This window comes from Coffea eugenioides, chromosome 8 (assembly GCF_003713205.1).
Source record: "Coffea eugenioides isolate CCC68of chromosome 8, Ceug_1.0, whole genome shotgun sequence".
Classification (NCBI taxonomy): Eukaryota; Viridiplantae; Streptophyta; class Magnoliopsida; order Gentianales; family Rubiaceae; genus Coffea; species Coffea eugenioides.
The window spans coordinates 33,385,033-33,405,700 of record NC_040042.1 but is presented as its reverse complement, the minus strand read 5'-3'; the positions used below and the strand labels follow the sequence as shown (position 1 = coordinate 33,405,700).

General features: G+C 33.4%; 1 protein-coding gene across 1 annotated transcript; it reads right to left on the bottom strand.

Moving 5' to 3' along the window:
- Positions 1-13,725: 13,725 nt before the first annotated feature.
- On the bottom strand, positions 13,726-15,771 carry LOC113781712 (premnaspirodiene oxygenase-like). The gene is made up of 2 exons (XM_027327685.1): positions 14,636-15,771; positions 13,726-14,524 (listed from the first exon to the last, which is right to left on the bottom strand). The coding sequence occupies exons 1-2, from the start codon at positions 15,671-15,673 to the stop codon at positions 13,907-13,909; spliced, it is 1,656 nt and encodes a 551-aa protein (XP_027183486.1). The 5' UTR covers positions 15,674-15,771; the 3' UTR covers positions 13,726-13,906.
- Positions 15,772-20,668: the final 4,897 nt, after the last annotated feature.

Genomic DNA, 20,668 nt, shown 5'->3' with positions numbered 1-20,668 from the left:
TTCCTTATGTATGTGAAACCTCCTCTCGTAGTGAATCAACTATACTTATAACTAATTCATACTTACTCTCGTGGTTATAAAATTAGCTACAAGTTCATGAACTTCTATGAAATTACTATAAAACAAGCCGCAAATGTGCACCTCTACTTTCGTTAGTGTATTACTTAAGTTTAGCACTTTCTTGAACTAATATTGAATTGCAACTATCATTGATAATCCAATATCTTCAAATAATCACAATTAATGGGCAGTTAATCGTGATTGTAAGAACAAAAGAGCTAAATAACTAAGTCAAAGGAATAGCATCATCCTTCCAAGCAAATCTCACAAACAAATGATTGCAAGTTCATCCAATCCAAGGCATGAAACTTTAGTTAAATATAAAGTAAATGATAATACAATCCAATCTTGTATTAAAACTAACAACGAAATCAAATATAAGAGTTAAAGTGTTAAGAGAGATCAAACCCTTGTCACTAGAGTTCAACTTCTCCATCTTCATCTCTCTTTGCTTCCTTGTTGAGCTAATACAAGAATTGAAGAACAACCCACTAATTCTAAACTAATCATACACTAATCCAACCTAGACTAGAAAAATTAAGGATTTCTAGTTTTAGATCGACATTTTGATGGTGTTTTTCTCCCCCTTTTTCTTTGCAAAATTTGTCCAAGAGGAGTCCCTTTTATAGGGAAAAGGAAAGGCTCAATTATTGTGCAAGTTGCACAAGTTACGCTATTATTTTGACTCGAATCCACGGATTGTCGGCTGGATTGCTCCCCTGTTTCTGCTGAATTAGCTCTTATGCAAAACACAAAAGTTGTAGCCCTTTGAGATAATTTCCAATGGCTCAAGAATCAAGCCATTTCGAGATTTGTGGACTGAGTTATGGCCAAAATACTAATGATTGGTCAGATAGCATTGTCGAAGAAAAGTTCTTCAGTAATTTGGACTTTTGGCTATGAAAACGTAAGAACTGGATTTTAGTGCCTCATAAGAATTGTAGTTCTTCCTCTTATCTTTAAGATGGTTTAAGAAACATCTCAATCTAAGCTTTGTAGCTCAAGTTATAGCCAATGTACCAAAATATATCATTGCTGCCAATGCTTTTCTTCTTATTTCTTGCTTGCATTTTATCCTTTGATCCTTCATGTCACTTGATTTCCACTTCAAATTATAAAAAATCATGCAAATATCTTGTCAACTCCCTTCAAGTGATGATTGAATTATCAAAACCTATAAAAAAAAACATGAAATTTGAGCACTTAAGTCCATAGAAACGCAAATTTTCTTACTTAACCACAAAATGCAAAACTTAACTAAAAACCTAATTATTTGACTCAAATTTAAATGAAAACACACTAAAATACACATAAACAACCATATACAAATATGCAAAACAAGCACTAATCACACCCCCACACTTGAATCTTTGCTTGTTCTCAAGCAATGGACAAAAATAAACCAAAGCTAATGATCTAAAGTAGTGGTATTGCACACAATAGAGACTCATGTGTTAAGGTACAAAAGAAATGATCACCGTGTGAACTTTGAATCCCAATTCTAGTACTTGATAATATCAAACAAAGGAAAGCTTATCATACCATCATTTGATTAAATCCAATACCATGTATCATCCCTAATCTAACCATGTTTTTCATGCAACTAACATAATCAACAAATGCAAAAACTAAACTTGTAACCTCCCCTTACAAGAACCAAGAAAATTTTCTCAATTTGACCACACATTTTGCTCTTTTTATTTTTATTTTTTATTTTTCTTGCTCTTATTAAGCTTTACTCGAGTAGTGAGCTTGTCTTTTGATGTGAAACCAAACATTCGTAGATGAATCCCCTTGGTTACTTGATCAAGTCACAAACTCTTGCTGCGTTACATACTCTTAATTCTAGTACCGTTTTACGTAAAAGTCGACATTTTTAAATGAAGACCTTCGGTTACTAAGTACTTCGAATCATTGGAGTAGATTTTGTATGATCAATAATCAAGCAGTCTTTCTCTTTTCCTCTTTTGTGAAAGACAAAACCACATTACTTGATCCTTGCAAAAACTAGAACGAAGGAGAAAATCACAAGAAAAGCTTCACATGTGTCAATCACACCAATCACACTTCTAAGACAAACAACTAAGAATAATATACTTCACGAACTTAAAGAAATTTTGGCATGATAAACTCCACTTTATAAGAAATTACTTTTCCTAAAATCAAAAGTCTAGGCTCACACAATAACAATCTCAAAGTCCTTTCATACAAGCTCAGTCAAAAAGTATGAAAGCATCAATTCAAATTTAAACTTCCTTTCCCCACACTTAAATTTGACATTATACTCAATAAGAAAGAAGATAAAAAAGAATTAGAAATGATACTCTTTATGTAATTTTGACATGAATCAGCTAAAAACACAACACTTTGTTGGCAATAAATTTTGAAAAATTTTGGTAGAGTTTCCCTTACATGGACGAAAACTCCTGCCAACAATCCCAACTTTCAACAATTTACATGTACCAACATCACCATCTATCCAAATTTTCAACAAATGCATCAATTTCCGCATGAATACCAAGGAATGCATTCAATTTCAACCATTCACCCCTGCACTTCAATTATACAATATCCTCAGTGTGAAAAGGTAAAGGGAAAGAAAAAGGAATACTCCCCTAGCGTAATAGGTGATTTGTTGTGGTTGCACACCAAGTCTCTATTGAAAGTGCTCCTTTTGCCTTTATTCTTCAAACCTATAAAATAGAGACAAACACACTTAAAACACACCAAAGACATGAAACTAAAGATACTATTGGATTGCCTCTCAACAAGCGCTTGTTTGTAGTCATTAACTTGACTATTTCACCTCATTTTTCAAGGAGCTTTTGTCAATGAATAATCCACCATTAGAGGATCTGGTGGATCATTAAATGGTGGCTTGATAGCAAAGGCCACATATTCAAATGATATGCGAGATGGAAATGGCTTACCAATTTCAAGTGAGTCGTAAATATTACCTTGAATGTGCATTACTTAAGTACTCACCAAAGGAAATGCCGCATGACCTTCTTAAGCTATAATACCTTTAAAACCTATACTTTCAATACATTTCTCAAGAGAGGTGAAATATGAATCATTAATACTCACCTTTTGAGATTCAAAGTAAGTCCCAAAGATATTATCATGTGAAATGGATATTTCTTCATTGAAACACACATTTGATGCATCATTTTCATCAAAATGTAATCCATTTCCATATACAGCATTCCCATCATTCATGCTAGGGTTATTTTTTTAATATTTTTAGAAAAAATAACTTGACACAAAACATGTAATTGTTCTTGTATTCTACCAAAATGAGAAGTTAATTCATCTAACCCATTCTCAATTCTAGCAAAACGATCGGAAGTCGCCGATAAGTGTATGTTTTATATGTTTTAAGTATGTTTTATTAGTTAGTTTTGGTGTATTTTATTTAGTTTTGTAGCTAATTAACTAGGATTTTAGTGAAAATATACATTTTGTGGTTTAAAGTGTAAAAATTGCATTTCTATGGATTTTAATGGTAAAAATTTCATATGTTTGTAGATTTAATGATTCAATCATCAATTGGAATAAATTGAGAAGATAATTGGATGATTGACGATGATTTGAAGTAATAAAAAGAGAATATGAAGCGCAAAAGATAAAATGCAACTTAGTATACAAGAAGCAAGTTTTCTGGCTTTGACACCTTGTGGTATTTCGATTATATCTTGAGCTACACGCATTGGATTGAAGTGATTCTTGAACCATTTTGAAGCTAAGAGATAGATCTATATTTGGTATGAGACATTGAAGTCCAGTTTAGACGTTTTCATAGTCAAAAAGTCAAAATACAGAAGTGCAACTCTGTTGTCAAAAGCTGAAACAGAGCTCTGACCATTCGAGGGTATTTTGATCATTTCTCAGTTTACAAAGTTTCAAATAGGATGATTCTTGAGGCATTGGAAATTTAATCAAAGGTCTATAACTTTCATGTTTTGCACAAGAGCTAGTTCGGCCTTCATCATCAAGAAAATGGTAGTTGAAGTGGTGTCAAATTCACAAAAGTGAAAACGCGACCCTTGAATACGTGGCTTGAAGTCGCGTATTCCAAGGTTGTGTATTCCTCAATTTTGGCTGCAACTTGCTCTGCAACTTGTGTTTTGTTCACACAAGCTTTTTGACCCATTTTCCTGCAATAATATCGGTGGAAATAGCCCAAGACAGCTGCAAAAGAATCTTTACAACTCAAATCTAGCTTGTTTATGGGCTCAAGAGAAATCTTAACATGATTTAATACTTTGTCTTTTGCATGGAATTCCTCTATAAATCTTAGCATTTTCACAACTTTGAAAGGCTAGAAAAACTCACAAAAAATGTAGTCTTCATTAAAATTTCCTTAGTTCATTAGTTAGAGTAGTATATTATAGTTAGTGTAGTTTTTCCTTCTTATATTTATAGTTAGATTTGGATGAACATTGAGGAGTAAAGATGGAGAGCTTGATTTCATGTGACAAGGGTGATATCTCTTCTACTACTTTCTCTCTTGTATTTGATTTCATGTTTAGTTATAATACAAGTTTGGATTTGTATTTTTAACATGTGTAGTTAAAGTTTATGCCTAAAGTATGAATGAACTTTCTATATCTTGTTAGTGATGTTTATTTGATTATTTGATGATATTATTTTGAGCAAGTTATTTATCACTATTGCTTTTCCAATCATGATTAACCGGCCATTAGTTGTGATAATCTTAAGGTGTTAAGTTTGCAATGAGAATTGGGATTTAACACTATTTCAAGGAAGTGATAAACTTAGGGAGTTCACTCATGAGAGTAGAGAAACACCTTTGTCACTTTAGTGACTTGTTTTATGTAATTTCATAGAATAAATGAGATTGTAGTTAATTTTATAACCTGAAAGTAGGTATGATTTAGTTACAAGTATAGTTGATTCACTACGAGAGTAGGTTTCACATACATTAGGAAATTACGCCACAACTAACCAAGATAATAGCATTTAGTTAACCAATAATCTTATTTGCAAGAGTAGTAAGGAATTCGATACCTTTAGGAGTTTTCTAGTGTTATTTTCATTACTTTTATTTTTATGGTAGTTTAGATAATAAAGGAGTTCGAAAACCACCGGTAATTGAAAATTTTCTCTGTGGGATTGATACTTAATACCCTATACTTGTTCACGATCTGTATACTTGCAGAAAAATCGCGTATGGGGTATTTAGGATGTTATAAATGTAAAATTTGACTGTGGATGAACTAATTATTATATGTATACTCCGCGCTCGTCAGTCGCATTAGCTAGCTTTTTATGACTAAATCAAATTGATCAGAAGAATTTTCTATAGCTAACTCCCAAGATACATTAGAATCATTAGCTAATCATTCACTTTCCAATTGCCAAGGTAAAAAATGCATTAGCTAACCTGTCTATTGTCAATTCCCAAGATGGTTTAGATTCAAATTGGACAAATTCGGGTCAGTAATCATAAGAACATAAACAATCACTATATGATCATTGATTATTCCAACCGTAAACATAAGAATTACCCCAACTAGAGTTGCATTGATCAAAACAAGAATTGTAATGCCCAAATTCATCATAATAATCAACATTTTGTATTTGAATACATGTATGAGTAGCATGATAATCTCCACACAAGTCACAAATTATATGATTAGAATTAAAAGTATTAACATTCTTCTTTTGCTCAAGCATGTGTGTAATAGTGTCCAATTGAATTTTTAATGTTATAACATCAAGTTTAGCCTTTAAACTATATAAACCATCTTCAAACGAAATGCCTTCGGTAATTTCTTGGTTACCTCTGTTCAAGGAACTTTGCACTTGGTAACCATCCATTGCCAATCTTTCATTTCTCAAGCATTATTTGCCCTTGTATTCTACTCTCCTTGAGTCCCTAAACATGTCTTCAAAGTTGTTCAAAAATAAGTTTAGTCAATAAAAATAGGTAACTCGACACATATAAAAACAACACTAAACACAAAATAAAAGACTTAACAAGACACCACACATAACAAATAAGAATACAACAAAAACAAGAAAAGCAAGTAAAATTGTCTAAATTAATAAAGTAGTTCTTAGCACTGATATTGAACAAATCCTTCCCGACAACGACGCCAAAAACTTGATAGGCGTGTATATAAAAACAATCTCTGCCTCAAGTTTTAAACTTGTAATTTCCTGAATACCTCACACACAACTACAAGTATACAGGTCATGTTTGAGTATAAGGTATTAATGGTCGATCCCATAGGGAAGATTGATCAATTACCGATGCTATTCGAACTTCTTTATTATTTAGACGCTCATAAATGCAAGTCAAGTAAATCTAAGCTATAAACATACGAAAATATGAAGTGAAAACTACAATAGAAAGCTCCTGGGGAATGGAATTTCTAACCAGTCTTAACTAGCAAGATTACTTGGGTAATTGAACACTACTACCTCAGTTAGTTATGGCGTAATTTCCTTATGTATGTGAAACCTACTCTCGCAGTGAATCAACTATACTTATAACTAATCTATACCTACTCTTGTGGTTATAAAATTAGCTACAAGTTCATGAACTGCTATGAAATTACTATAAAACAAGCCACAAAGGTGCACCTCTACTTTTGTGTATGTACTACCTAAATTTAGCACATTCTTGAACTAATATTGAATTACAACTATCATTGATAATCCAATATCTTCAAATAATCACAATTGATGATCAGTTAATCATGATTATAAGAACAAAAGTGCTAAATAACTAACTCAAAACAATAGCATCATCCTTCCAAGAAAATCTCACAAACAAATAATAGCAAGTTCATCCAACCCAAGGCATGAAACTTTAGCTAAAAATAAAGCAAATGAAAATACAATCCAATATTGTATTAAAACTAACAAAGGAATCAAATACAAGAGTTAAAGTGTTAAGAGAGATCAAATCCTTGTCACTAGAACTCAACTTCTCCATCTTTATCTCTCTTTGCTTCCTTGTTGAGCTAATACAAGAATTGAAGAACAACCCACTAATTCTAAACTAATCCTATATTAATCTAACCTAGACTAGAAAAACTAAGGATTTCTAGTTTTAGATCTACATTTTGATGGTGTTTTTCTCCCCATTTTTCTCTGCAAAATTCGTCTAAGAGGAGTCCCTTTTATAGGGAAAAGGAAAGGCTCAATTATTGTTCAAGTTGCACAAGTTACGCTGCTATTCTGACTCGAATGCACAGATTGTTGGCTGGATTTCTTCCCTGTTTCTACTGATTTAGCTCTTATTCAAAACACAAAAGTTGTAACCCTTTGAGATATATTTCCAATGGCTCAAGAATCAAGTCATTTCGAGATCTGTGGACTGAGTTATGGCCAAAATACTAATGACTGGTCAGACAGCATTGTCGAAGAAAAGTGCTTCAGTAATTTGGGCTTTTGGCTATAAAAACGTAAGAACTGGATTTCGATGCCTTCATAAGAATTGTAGCACTTCCTCTTAGATTTAAAATGGTTTAAGAAGCATCTCAATCCAAGCTTTGTAGCTCAAGTTATAGCCAATGTACCAAACTATATCATTGCTGCCAATGCTTTTCTCCTTGTTTCGTACTTGCATTTCATCCTTTGGTCCTTCATGTCATATGATTTCCACTTCAAATCATCAAAAATCATGCAAGTATCTTCTCACTTCCCTTCATGTGATGATTGAATTATCAAAACCTATAAAAAAACATGAAATTTGAGCATTTAAGTCGATAGAAATGCAAATTTTCTTACTTAATCGCAAAATGCAAAACTTAACTAAAAACCTAATTATTTGACTCAAATTTAAATGAAAACACACTAATATACACATAAACAACCATATGCAAATGTGCAAGACATGCACTTATCATGGTCCAAATTTTGCCACATCTTCAATTCTTGGGTTGGTGAGATGGCGTGTCAAAATTTAGGCCACGTAATCTACATAAACTAGATCTACCCAAGTGTTTGTCCATAATAAATAGGGTAAATCTTCTAAACATGTTAATAGGTCAACTATTATTTGTGAAAGAAAAAAGTATAAGAAATAGAAGAATAGAGTAAGGTCTGAGATGTATAGTTAGAGTAGATGTTAATTGCTAGTAGCAAATAGTGGATTTTAAGATAATTTTCTCTATTATTGTCTATGAATTCAAAAATTAGGCAATTGTTTAGTTAGAAAAGATTAAAGTTAGGGTAAATTTATAGATTAAATGCAGCAAACCCTCCCCCCCAAATTTACAGTCCAATTGTAGTTGACCGCCCTCAACTTGAAAAGTAAGTGCTTTGCCACTCTTAAGTTCTTCAAAATAACGAATTCAATTTGCAATTATGTTTCAGGATTATATTTAGGCGAACATTCAGCATAAAGATTATAGACAGTACATTAAATTGGTCCAATATTCAAAATTTAAAAGAGATATTGTATATTGCGCAAGCACTAGAAGACTAGGTAATCGTCTTTTAGTTATTGAGAAACATGTGAATAGTAATTAGCACTAGAATTGTATTCATGGTGTTTAATTTTATTTCAAGAAAATACTCATTTTGTGTGAGATACTTTTTAATATTATATGGACAAAATTCTTTATAGGACACGTCACAAACATTATGAGAATTAGAGCAGAGATGTTCATCGTTTTTCATAAACTGCATGGGGGCTAATAGATATTTAATCAAATTAAACAATATGCATTCCTGTTGAACTTAGAAAGCACATTTTCAATAAGAAATAGAAGATTCAAAAAACACAGGTTTAGGACAAGAAACTAGTTAAAATTTAAAAGCTTAGATTGTTAAATTTAAAAGTTTAAATGTTTCTCAATATCATTTATCAAGTGAACAATTGCCAAATGTAATTAACATTTCAAACATTCACTGCTTATATGCTATAACAAATTATTATTTAGGCTTTCTATATCATCTAATACTAATTAGTAGGAGTTTTGCTTGGTTTGTAGTTTTTTTTATTTTCAAATTATTTTGACATAACATTGGTAAATAGACTTATGTGAGTTAGTAATGTTATGAGGTTCAAACCTACATTCTAAATTTTAAATCTAAACCCTTGTGAACTGCAAGTATACGAATCGTAGCTTGTAATATCAAGGAATTATGATCGATCCCACAATGATCACTACCAATTACCAAGGTTCTTAACATGCTCTATTATCTAGACTAATGAGAATTCCAACAAAAGTAAATCAACAATTATATTATAACAATGTAATGAAAAATTAAAGAACTTGAAGAATCTGAACTCAACACAAATGTTCTAGGGTGTAGAATCCACTAGATACACCTAATTATGGATGAAATGGTTAACTATCACTAATGTATTTGTCTTGTTAAGGATGTATTTCACTCAATCCATCGGAACTCACTTTTGCCAATGAATCGAATTTAGCCAACACTATAATTTCCTTACTTTTGTAGTGAAATCACAAGTAAAAACTTAATCTAGATTAAGAAATACCAAAAATATCCACTTAAGTGTACCACAACTTTTGTGTGTGCACCTATTCCATTTTCATCATGGTTAACTACTTTCATAGATAAACAATAATAATAATGGCTTGCAAATGATGATCAAACATTCACAAATATTAAAGCAAGAATAGGTGAACTAGTAGGTGCAAAATATAGTACTTCTTCCGTCCCATTGAAGTTGTCATGCTTTCCTTTTTTATCTGTCCGAAAATAATTGTCACATATCCAAAATAGAAAGCTTGTTTACATCCAATTTCAGCATTTACCCTCTTAAAATATGGGTCCTACAACTTTAACTCAAAAGTCAAAGTAAAAAGGAAGCACCACAATTTGTTGCATGAAAGTCACCCCCAAATGTATGTCATGCGTTGTTGATACATGATCTTTAGTCACGCATTTTTGAGCTAAACAAAAAGCTTCTTTAAGGTAGATGAAAACTAGAGCTAAAACTAAGTTAAACTAAGCTAGAGAGGAAAAATTTGTTCTTGATGCCAAGAACTAAAAACTATCTAATGCATAATGTGTTTCTTCTTATAAAAGAGTCAAGAAAAGCAGCTGCTTGAGCCCCAAAATACTAATGCAAAATGTCCCTATATGTGACATCAAGGATGGAGAAGAAACAAAAAATCACTCAAGTTGGAAAGTTGTAGCTGACAAGAACATATTTTGCCTAATATTTTGTAAATATTTAGGATGGATTGTGGTGGAATTGGGCTTAAAATGATGATGAGAATGGCTATTTTGATGATTAGGTGATAACTAGTTGATGTAGTAGGCAAAGTATGAAAAATTGTGTGAAAATGGAAAGATTTATTTGTTAAATTGGTTATGGCAGGGAGACAAGATATGCGGCGTTGGATACCTAGTCGCAGAGAAAATATATGATGCTAGATAGCAGAAGTCAAGCCAGATACTGCACCAGATACTCATCAGAGAATTTTAGAAGATGGGGTGTTTAACAGTATATGGCACCGGATAGTGAAATTCATTTTGGACACTGCGTCGTATACTTCACCAGAAAAAATCTCCAAGTTGCGCAACTTGCACAACTTGATGCCACCTTTTCAACTCTTTTTCTGGTGACAACTAAGATATCTTGACAGCTGCTAGTTGGATCTAAAACATCAACCTTTCTCACCTTTTTGCAACTTTATGTCATTTTCAATATCAATTTGTTTCAAGAAAGGGTGGTTGAAGACTTTTTGAGGAAGAAGTTTCTTGAAGAAGAGAAAGGTACTTTTGTTGGGATATCAAGAAGATAGAATAGAAGATAGGTGTTACTTTCTTAGAGTAGAACTTGCACTTTCTCTCTCTATAATAGAATCAGACTTTTAGCAAAACTCTTGATGAATTCTTGATGTAATCTTGACATTTTGAAGACCAAGGAGAATTTGGAACTTGGAGATCTTTGTTCCTTCAACCGAATAAGCATTTTCTTCTCCCTTTCTCTTTATTTCATTGGATATATGTTGGGATTCATCAAAGATTTAAGCTTTATGAGTTTATTCTTCATGTCTATCTAATATATTTGTTCTAGGAGTGGATGATGCCTTGTGTTTCTTGATCTTGGTTTGAATGAGTAAATGAATGTTGTCTTTTGTACTTGTTAGTTCATTTAAGCTTGCTTGAACATTTGTGAATGCTTGATCACCATTTACAAATTATTTTAGTTGTTATTTATCAATGAAAACTGGTAGATGATGATGGAACCGGTTTAGATGGAGTTTAGGATCTTAGCACACGAAAGTATTGTTGAGACTAGGTGGGTTTTAGTATATTCTTGAGTTTAATGGCACCATGCTTATTGTTTCACCACGAAAGTAGGAAAATACTTGTATAGGTGACACTCAATTTGTCGTGAAAGCGAGTTTCGGATACCATATGTGAATGAGTCCTTAGCAAGATAAGTGATGTAGCATTTATCATTCATTTGAGCTATAGACAAGGACATTCGGTTGATTCCATATTCTAGAACTTGTGTTTTAGTTGAGTTCATCCATTAACTTATAGCTGTTACACATTAGTATCTAGAGTAGATTTTATTTCTCATTGTTGTGGTTTGTCTAGCTAATAAAGTAGGATTAAATTCTAGTAATTGTGAGTGCTTCTCAAGGGATCGACCTTAACTTTTTTGTACTACAAAGCGACATGTATACTTGTAGCTAGCGAGGGGGTTATTGAATAAAACTAGAGTGCAAGGGGAACCTTGTCAATAGCCGCAAAGAAACCCTCAAGGAATTGATAGAAACCATGAAGGGTTTCTTAGAAACCCTACTTGGTTTCTTCCCTCAGCTTGTGATGCTGTATTTTGCTCATCTAACAAAGCTTTTTGGCCACAATCCCTGGATAGAAACCCTACTTCTCAGAATCTCTGGAGGTTTTCTCCTCCCCTATTTTCTCTCTTTTTGTTCTTCATTCTTTCTCCTCCCCTGTATAATATTTTCATAGAATTTCATGAGCTTGTAGTTGATTTCATAACTATGAAAGTAGTATGGATTAGCTAAAAGTAGGATTAGTACACCGATAAAAACGAGTATCACATACTTTAGGAAATTACCATAACTAGATAAGGTAATGACAATCAATTAACCTGAGAAATTCACTAGCAAAAGTAGTTAGAAGTCCAATCTATTATAGTTTTTACTTCATTTTAGTTCATGCTTGTAGTATAGTTTTACTTACTCGTATTTGTGTTTGTCTAAATAATAAATGAGTTAGAATAGTATCGGTAATTGATTAATCTTTCCTGTGAGATCGACATTCGAATGCTGACTATATATACTCATGTACGACATGTATACTTGTGGTAGTAAGAGTTGAGTTTAATTAAAATTTCACGTCATTAGCCATTTATTCCATTCTTTCTCTTTCAAATGTTTTTCCAATTTTATTCCCTCCTACTTTATAGAAGCTAATTAATGAAAGTGAATTTCCCACAAAAAGTTTCATAGGTTTAGATATTTTTGGGCCATTCTTATTTGTGGTACATAAAACTTAAAATTCTTATTATGTTACAATAAGATTGTACCAAACTATGAATATTTGTTGTGAAAAAGGCCTAATGTTTTGACATTTATGTATTATTCCACTGAAGTTTTGATTATTATATTATCATATGTAGTTGTACTGGTCTTATGGATCACTAAATGATCGTTTTATATCTTTCAGCATTAAGGATGATATATATATTTTTTGTGGTTAATTCACGTAAGACAACTGTTCCTTGCTATGATCATTTTTATGCAGCACAAAGCGTTAGAAAAAACATGAAATTTGTTTGGAAAAGAAAAATGTAAGAAATAATTGAGAAGGATAGTATGTTGAAGGCAATTTATTGCCACAGCATGGCAGGAAAATTACTTATCGTTACATCTCCATCTACGATGAAGATGAATCCAATAACAAATTATTGCTATGTTTAGCCAAATTGGATTACCATCTGTTGCAAATGTTAAATTAAATAAACAAGACCTTTGTCAGATGTTGTGGTACTCTCGTTGATTTTTATTTACTTTTCCTTATAAACATCACTATTTCATTTTACTTCATAAGATTTACACTAAATGCGTGCATAAAATACAACAAAACATGCAATGGCTACAAATTGATGAAAAATTAACAAGAAAAACAGATCTGAAAGATTGACAAACCCTGCTCTTTGAAGCTCCAAAGTATATTTCAAATTCAAATAAAGATCAACTATAACTAAATGGAAATCTATGCATGTCTTTAATTGTCAGATCTACTAGTTAATTAATTGTTTTGAGCTCAATTACTAGTAAAAGTTAAAACCCGCCAGATAGTCAGTTCATTCACTGTTCTGAGTTTGAAAACAAATACTTTTGCTGAATAGAATTATTTTGGATCTGAAGTTAGGAGTGCAAAATTGGCCAGATGTGAAGCATAGCAACAAGAACTAGGAACGCCCCCCCCCCCCCCCAACCTTCCCTCCCCAAACAAAGAAAAAAAAATAGGAACTCAGTCTATCATGGGGCCTTGATCTAAAGATATTTTTAGTCCATCAGACTTTGTATCCCTTCGGTTGCTTGTGTTTTAATCAGTTAAAGATATTGTGCTGATTTTTTGCCATTTTGCTCTCTTATTTCTTCATCAATAAAGCTCTGGTTTAATTAACAAGATAACAAAAATTTGTCCGCTCATAGCTGAGTTCAATTGCTTAGAACTTTCATTATTATTTTTTTTGACATTCCTAAGTCCAACAACCATACAGCTGCAGCTGTACTGAAATGAAACACAAAGAAATGTTTAAGAGAAGAAAAAAAAACTGGTGATATTCAGCTGATCGCCAAAAGTGAACCTTATTATCTTTATGGGGGTTGGCGTATCAAGCGGTTGGATCATACAAGGTGGCAACCAAGCAAAGTTTGTTTTTTCTTGGTGCTGTTATTCCGCAGGTCTCCGTCATGTCTAAGCCATTGGAGTTGATACCACCCGGGAGTTTCCAGTCGAAGTTGTACAGCAGTTGAGCTAAAGGAAGCTCCACATTGGCTAAACCAAATGAAATTCCTGGACAAATTCGCCTTCCTCCACCAAATGGTAGATATTCAAACTGTGTTCCTGTGAAATCAACTGGATTGTTGTGGAATCTCTCTGGCTTAAAACTCTCCGGATCATCCCAGTACTTAGGATCTCTTTGGATTGCCCAAGCATTAACGAAGACTCTTGTTTTGCTAGGGATGATATATCCATCTATTTCACATTGCCTCCTGCACTCCATGGGAACCAACAGAGGCAGAGGAGGGTGTAATCTTAGAGTTTCTTTAATCACTAACTTAAGATATCTTAGACCTTCAGTATCCATCTCTTCAATTTTTTCCTTTCCCAAGAAGGCTTTTCTAATCTCGTTCTGTGCCTTGGACATCACTTTTGGATTTCTTATCATCTCAGACATAGCCCATTCAACCAATGTGGCCGAAGTTTCAGTTCCCCCCGTGAACATATCCTGCATCATATAATTGCACAATTATCTTATACCAAAATGATACAATATACACACACACACAAACACACACACACACACATATGCATATGTATATGTATAACCAATACTTACAAACAGTATAGCCTTGATTGTTTTGTTGGTAATTGGAAATTGAAGGTCACCACTTTCTTTAATCCTTAATAGGACATCAATTAGATCTTCTTGGCCGAACTCGCCATTCACCGTTTTCGATCTTGCTAAGTTCTCAATATGCTCATTGATTACGCTTTCCAAAATCACATCAATCTTGTGGTGCAGCTTCTGCAATGCGGGCTTCATCCAACTTAGACGGTGGAGAATCTTCTGGGATGGGAACAGATCAGAGATGTCAAACCCACTCGTTCGGGACAATACTTCCTTCATTAATTTTATGAGCGTAATTCGTTCTCTAAAGACTTTTCCGCATGCTGCTCTGCAAATCATGGAACTTGTGAATGAGGAAATTTCTTCAGTCAAATTGATTGGTTGTCCACCAATGGTGGAACCCTGAATAGATGAAATCAGATGCAAAACCTCATCTTGCCTAATAGAGCCAAATGATCGAACACTTTTGGCACTAAGTAGTTCCATGGCGCATATTTTCCGCATTTGTCTCCAATAGTCTCCGTATTGAGAGAATGCAATGCTTGAACTGTCATAGCATATGATCTTGCCAACTAGGATTTCCGGCCTGTCTGCAAAGACATGATCATGAGTTTTCAGAATCTCTTTTGCCGAATGTGGCGATGACACCACGACAGCTGATACTTCACCAAGCTGTAGATGCATCAGATCACCATACTTTTTAGCTAACTTTGCGAGAGCATGATGGGGTAATGAACCCAGCAAATTATGCAAATTTCCAATGAAAGGTATCTTCTTTGGACCTGGTGGCAGCTTCTGGGTAGCATTTACTGTTTTGGATTTCATCCATTTCTTTCCTAAAGTTAAAATGAAGGCAAGGAAAATGAAGGAAGCAATCCAATTGAAGGGGGTATCCATCGTCATGGGATTAATCTGTTCTATGAGCTGTGTGAGCTCCTCCTTTCTCTTTATACTATATGTTATGTGATCCTTGGAATTTGACCAGGTAAGAACTCCCAAGTCCCAACCGTCCACCTGACTGGGCATTTCCTTTGCCTCCAAGCCCAATTCGAGACAAGTATTCTCCGAAAATATTTTAAGTGTTGGCAATTACCAACTAGTCAACTGTTCCTAATTCGAGTGTTGTATGTTCACCAACCTTCATTTATTTCGTCCTCCAGTTCTAGGATATAAAAGTGTCAAACCTGCATCTAGGATTTTGCTTTGTCTAATGCTCTTATATTTTGGTTATTTTTTCTGCTCAATATTTTATTTTTCCCCGTTGTCAAACTTGGCAGGAAAGGCTGAAAGCAACTGGCTGCGGATATTCTCATACATATTAAGTTTATATATTTTGATTATTTCAATCATTTTAATTTTTAAATAAGGATATTACTGATATTTTCTTACGTTCCGTTACAAAAGATCATTTCCATCACATTGACACTTTAACCAAATTATGAGGGAGTTATGTATAGTTTTTGAAACTACGAGGGGGTCATATGAAAAATCACTAAATTGTAGGGGGATAAAGTGTATTTTACCCTAATTATTATCCTCTATTATATTTATATATTTTTTTCTATTTAATTTTGTCTACCTTCCCTTATATTTATTTACTTTACCTAATTAATTTTATATTGTATGGCTCTTATTGTTTCTGCATAAATTTGAGGGCGGCATTGAGATTTTTGGTGACCTTACCCGAGTGATGTATGGCTCTTATTGTTTTTGTTGACCTTGGTCCCTAACTTTTGATGTTTACAAAACAATGGATAATACTAATATTTCTTCAAGATATACTTTCAGTTATGAAGTTATTTAATTCCATGAATAAGTGCAATTGAAAGAAGACAAAGGTTGCTAAAAGCTGTCGGGCTTGTGATGACAGTACCGGATGTCCCATAATCATTGCACAACTTCGGACGCATGCTTTGGACGTCCAATAGGATCCTTCGAAGTCGACGAAACCATCGGACGCTGAATATGTCTCCACCGGACGTCCGATAGAAACAAGATGATTTTTCAAATCTCTTTGTTTGCTGTCGGACGCACAAAGAGCTTGCACCGGACGTCCGATAGAATTGAAGAAAATTTCTCAAACTCACTGCCTGCTGTCGGACGCAAAAAACAGGAGTACCGGACGTCCGATACTCCAACGGCTAGTTGACTCTTCAGCTACTTTCTATCCGTTGGAAGCTTTAATAAGGCACTTTCTTGGTCCTATATAAATAGTGGTTGTTCAGATACATAAAACAACTTTTGCACACTGAAGATACAAAAGATCTAGAGTGATTTTAGTGAAAAAATACTCTTCAAAGAAGATTTGTAGTCTTAGTGATGTGAGGTTCATTGTAAGCTTTTCATTTGTGAGTGAATACTTCATGAGTGTAGCTCTGTGAGGGTTGTCCTGAGGGATAGTAAAACTTTCTGACTTGACCGAGGGGTGTTCGGAGCAAGGAGGAGGTGAACTAATTCATCAACTTGAAGAAATTTATTTGAATTAATCTACAAGCTCAGGAGGAGTTGGGTAGTTAATTGGTTTGCAATTCTTTCCTTTCTATTTACTTATTGTTACGTTTGTGATCTGTACATTGTTTATCTCTTTCACTTGGTTGTCTTCGATCCTTGCAGTTTCTGCATAAATTTGAGGACGGCATTGAGATTTTTGGTGATTAGCAGCCAGCGGACATGACCATGACCATACTCGAGTGATGTATGGCTCTTATTGTTTCTGCATAAATTTGAGGGCAACATTGAGATTTTTGGTGACCTTACCCGAGTGATGTATGGCTCTTATTGTTTCTGCATAAATTTGAGGGCGGCATTGAGATTTTTGGTGGTGACTGCATTGAGATTTTTAAAGGCGGCATTGAGATTTTTGGTGGTGACTGCATTGAGATTTTTGGTGATTAACAGAAACAATAAGAGCCATACATCACTCGGATAAGGTCATACACGGGCGTCTCTGACGCTGCAACGTGCGATTATTTTCTCATGTGCTTTGGTACCGTACTACTGAGCATCTGATGAATATGCATTTTGCTTAAGGCCATTATTTTGCTTTGGTAAAATGTTGACAGTATTGACAACTTTTTGGCTTTCCACAATGTCGTCTTGCAGACTTGCAATTAGTCGAGAAAATGGGGACGATGTTGTTATGGTCAAGCAATAGTCACGACATGGTTGCTCCACGTGCCCAGTCAGCAGTCAAACAAAAAAAAATCGATAGATTCAAACTAATACTACTATTCCTCTCTCTCTAATATCTCTAGAACTTTCAATTTCCATCTGAATAGGGGCATAAAGGTCCAAACCAAACTTGATTGTCGACCACAAAAACAAAAGGGCGATAAAGAGAAATTAATTAGACCTTGAACCAACAAACTTGTCTACTTTGTAAACCATTCAATATCTGTTAACGCAATTGGTGGCGCATGTTCAAGTTTCTTTTACGGTCAACTAGTCGGTTAGTCCGCCTGATTAGGCCTTACTCTCGAGGTGATCCTTCTCACATGATTGGCAGGGAGTTCGAAATCTTACCTTGATAGATATATTACGTTACCTTAAACCTAACTTTTACACCTCCATTTAATACACTCCTCAAATTTAAATACTTTTTAAAATTAGTTTGACTTTTATCAAGAAGTAATATTCCTTTGTCCCACTTTGAGCGTTTTGATTTTTTTTTACACACAGTTTAAAAAAAAATTAGTTAATTTTATTAAAAAAGTAAATCTAATTTATTATTTTTCTAAATACCCTTACATTAATATTTGAAGTGTGACTATTCAATATACCTTTACATTAATTATAACAACAATATTATGAAAAGTTGCACCATACAAACCATGAATCCAAGCAATTAATGAATAAGGTAGGTTATACTCATTGCTAACAATGTACATTAAATAAGAGTAGGGGTGAACAAATTCGGTACCTACTGAATTCATATCCGAATTTAAATTCAATTTAGTAATTTGAAATCGAGTATTTGTTAATTTGATACAAAAATGATATTTATCAAATTCATCGAATTCTAATATGGTATGAAATAGGTAATAAGATTATGAATTTGGTAATAACCAATTTCAAATTCAAATTCGATAAAATAAAATAGGGTACCGTATTACCGCATTCGAATACCAAATTAGTTTATAAAATTATATAATATATAGGTAAGTGCTATTTAGTATTATTATGCTATTAATAATAGTTAGTATATGGTAGTATCATGTACTTATGATAATAATAATATATAATGATATACAATATACTATTTTAGTATTTGTTCATTATTATATGACTATAATAATACAAATATACAACAATACATAACATAACTATAATACTTATTATTTTATACATGACTAGAATTAGATAATAATTAATAAGTATAGGTATAATATTAAATATTAAACAATAAACATAATTAGTAATTAGAATTTAGATATTGATAGTTTGGTACATCATTAATGTTTGAATTATTGAATATTTGAATGTGTAACTTATAACTTGCAAGTATTAGTGTGCTCTAAAATTACATTATATATTTAACATGAAAATTCATCTATTGTGACTTGTGAAATGTGAACTTGTAAAGTGTGCGTTAATTTGAATAACTTTTGAGTTCAGTTCATTAGTTCATCAGCTGATTAGCATGTTTAGTCTTTTCTGACTTGTAGTTGTACTGTGTATTTGCATTTCAGATTTTCAGTTGATGAATTTTGGCATTTGTAATTTGTGTGTAATAATTTGGATGTTGATTTCCTTTGACTTGGTGTTGTAGCTTGTAAGTTTGCAATTATATTGATTACAGTAGTAACTTAGCTATTAAACTTGATAACAGAGTTTTTTTTTTTTTTTTAAAGTACAAGGATTAAGCCACTGCTATCTAATGCCTGATATATGGGGACCCCTAGCCTGTCTAACCCCAGGAGAACTTTAATCCTACGTGGCAGAGATGCTTCCTCATTGTACAACACATTGTGGCCCAAATGAGCTGAAGCAATTGCATCAGCGACCATATTTGCTTGACGATAAACGTGACTGAGTGTCGCTTGATAACAGAGTTTAATTAGGTTGGAAATTACAATTAAAAGATTCAACAGAAATTTTTTTTTAGATGAAAACGGTTAACCCGAATTCATTACCATTTTCGAATTCAAATTCGGGAGTGAAATGAATTCGGGTATTGCTAATTCAAATTTGAAAGCGATTTAAATTTCTATAAGTCTAATAACAGAATTTACTGAATTCATACACCCGAATTACTGCATTTGCACCGTTTGCTCACCCTTATTTACAGATTAACTATATTTTTCAATTAAAAAGTAGACTAAATTTGAAACAAATAAAAAGAGAAAATAAAACTATCAAAGTTGGACAAAAGAAATAAGAAAAATACAAGTACCCCGTTAGCCAAACCCGATAGATGTAATATGGTTGTATATATTGATCCAACCAATTTACCTGCGCAGCCTTTACTGCCTAACTACTCAAGTGTTTGGATCTATAAATACGCAAACGGATTCCTCTGGCTGATCATCAAACAAAGTAGTCATACTAAGATACAACGTAGTTAAGCTGAATATTCCCCCAACTAGCACCCAACAAAATGGCCTCAACTGAAACTGCCGTTCCCTTGAACAATCAGCATGAGATTGTCCGCCAATTAGCAGACTTCCCAGAAAACATTTGGTCTCATCGCATCGCTTCTTTCACTCTCGATAAGCAGGTTATACTTCCTTTGATCCTTTCCTTCGGGGAACTTAAGTTGCATGCATATGTGCTGAATCGAACATCAAAGGATGATTTATGTGGCACATTTGTTTGGCAAACGTTCTCATTATCTCATTTGATCCCCCATCCTTTGTAATTATTGCCATCAATGCTGATGTGATTATGCCTTAATAAACCACATGTGATCCTCAGTGTCACTTTTACATTTATACCAAGTGTCCTATTTATTTAACTTGTCATGAATTGTTTATTTAAGTTTCTTCTACTTTCACGTGATAAGTGGAATTCGAATTGGATTTA